This window comes from Notothenia coriiceps, unplaced genomic scaffold, assembly GCF_000735185.1.
Source record: "Notothenia coriiceps isolate Sejong01 unplaced genomic scaffold, NC01 NC01_scaffold00037244, whole genome shotgun sequence".
NCBI classification, from domain to species: Eukaryota; Metazoa; Chordata; class Actinopteri; order Perciformes; family Nototheniidae; genus Notothenia; species Notothenia coriiceps.
This window is the reverse complement of record NW_011369945.1, coordinates 22,756,563-22,758,489: the sequence shown is the minus strand read 5'-3', so window position 1 is coordinate 22,758,489 and position 1,927 is coordinate 22,756,563. Positions and strand designations below refer to the sequence as shown.

General features: G+C 47.8%; 1 protein-coding gene across 1 annotated transcript in view; it reads right to left on the bottom strand.

Annotated features, from left to right (window-relative positions):
- Positions 1-772: 772 nt before the first annotated feature.
- tubgcp5 (tubulin gamma complex component 5) overlaps positions 773-1,927 on the bottom strand; it is a 28,469-nt gene continuing 27,314 nt past the window's right edge. Inside the window, exon 7 of the mRNA XM_010794383.1 lies at positions 773-975. Coding sequence (XP_010792685.1) covers positions 773-975 — 203 coding nt within the window. The remainder of the gene's footprint in view (positions 976-1,927) is intronic.

Genomic DNA, 1,927 nt, shown 5'->3' with positions numbered 1-1,927 from the left:
CGTACATACTGAGATAACACCTGAACACCATCCAGGGAGGGGAGGGACTCTTTAAGTTACAAACGGCACGTAGCATGGACCTGTGACTTATACTACGCGCTGAACATCAGCGAGGCGTCGAGGGACTCTTTAAGTAGCGAGGACCATCTACATACTGGATAACCACGCTGCAACATCAGGCGTGGAAGGTATGACTCTTTTTTAATGGACGAAGTAGAGACGACTAGCATTACGTGATATACACCTGAACATTCAGCGAGGAGAGGGACTCTTTAATAGTTGAGAGACCCCAGCCATAGCTGAGGCAGTACACGCCTGGAACCATCGGAGCGAGGGAGAAGGACTTTTAATGGATAGAGGACACTACATACTGAGTACTGACACGGCCTGAGACATCACGCTGGAGAGACTTTCTTAAGCAGTAGACGGACTACATACTGATAATACACCTGAATACATCAGCAAGAGGAAGACTTCCTTTAAAGAGGAGGCACACCATACTGATGGCATGAGGACGCGTGAACATCAGCAGGAGAGAGCTCTTTAAGAGTAGAGCGGACTACTATGGGCATACTGATATACACCTGGAACATCAGCAGGAGAGGTACGTTCTTTAAACGGTAGAGCACACTACATGTTACCTGATGTATGAGCACGCTGGACACGACCGATCAGACGGAGGACTCTTCAAAGGTATTAAAACAGCAGCTACCCGGCATACTTGGATTAGGGGTTATACGGGCTAGAACATCAGCAAGGATGGAGGACTCGTTTAAGAGGTACGAGACACTACGGTGTCATACTGGATCTTATAGCACGCCGTGGACACATTTTCGACGAGGGCATATGAACGGTAGTTGCACCTTGATGCCAAACTTGGACGGTTTCTCTCCGATATTCCAGCATGATCACCGATCAGAACGCAGCCAGTCTGGTAAGCAACGTCCGGCGATTCGGCAACCACTACCACTGAAACTGAGAACAGAAAAAAGACGGGGATAATTTTTAAAAGCATAATTACAGAACTGCAAACTCTTTGATCTTGCTGTGTGATGTTTTGACCGGGAGGACGTGGCGGTTAGGATCGCCGGATCTTGATCAGTGGAGGAATTGTCCTGAGGGTTATTTCGAAGTTACCAGGGAGATGAGGCGAAGGACGAAGTTTATACTTTATGTTGCGATAAAACGATACCCTTGTATCTTTTCCTCTACGGACGACGCGCCCCTATAATTTGCTATTATTTTTTTCTCAGAGCATTATAGTTCAATAATTCTTCCGGCCGCCGAAGAAGGAATTATTTAAACCGATTTAGAGATGTGGAGTGCTTACGTGCAACAGCTCGTCGGGGTCGCAGGGCGGTGGAGGAAGGCTCGAGCGGGTCTCGGAAAAATACGACAATTTACGTGGTCCAGGCAAGGCGGCGCTGGGGCGGGCGAGGGCCGTAGGCTGGGCGGGTATAAGGTATGTATTTGTACTTCTTTCAAACGTATCCGTTGTACGGACGACGGCGCCAGGTGGCAGACGGGGGTTAGGGCCTATATGATAAGACTAACTTGCGCGGGGAGGGGTGACGGTCCACAAGCAATTGAGAGATTTGGCAAGGTATTGGGTTCTGCACATATTGGTATGTGCATGTGTAACATGGTGTAGTGGCAGGTCACTCCACGGGGCGGTGATTTAATGAGTTAATTAAGGTTAGGGGAGCACGGATAGAAGAGAGTATGAGTGAATTCAGCATTACTACTAGATAGGGCTGCAACCAAGAGCAAAAAAATAAACATAAGATTTTTTACAATACTTTCGTCTCAGAGACGATGCTGACCGAGCGTAATTAGCGGAGGGGTAAGCCTTGCATCGGTGGTAAGCAGCATCTTTGCAGGATGAGTTATGTACCAAACGAACAGCATTGTTAGATGGCAAAGATGA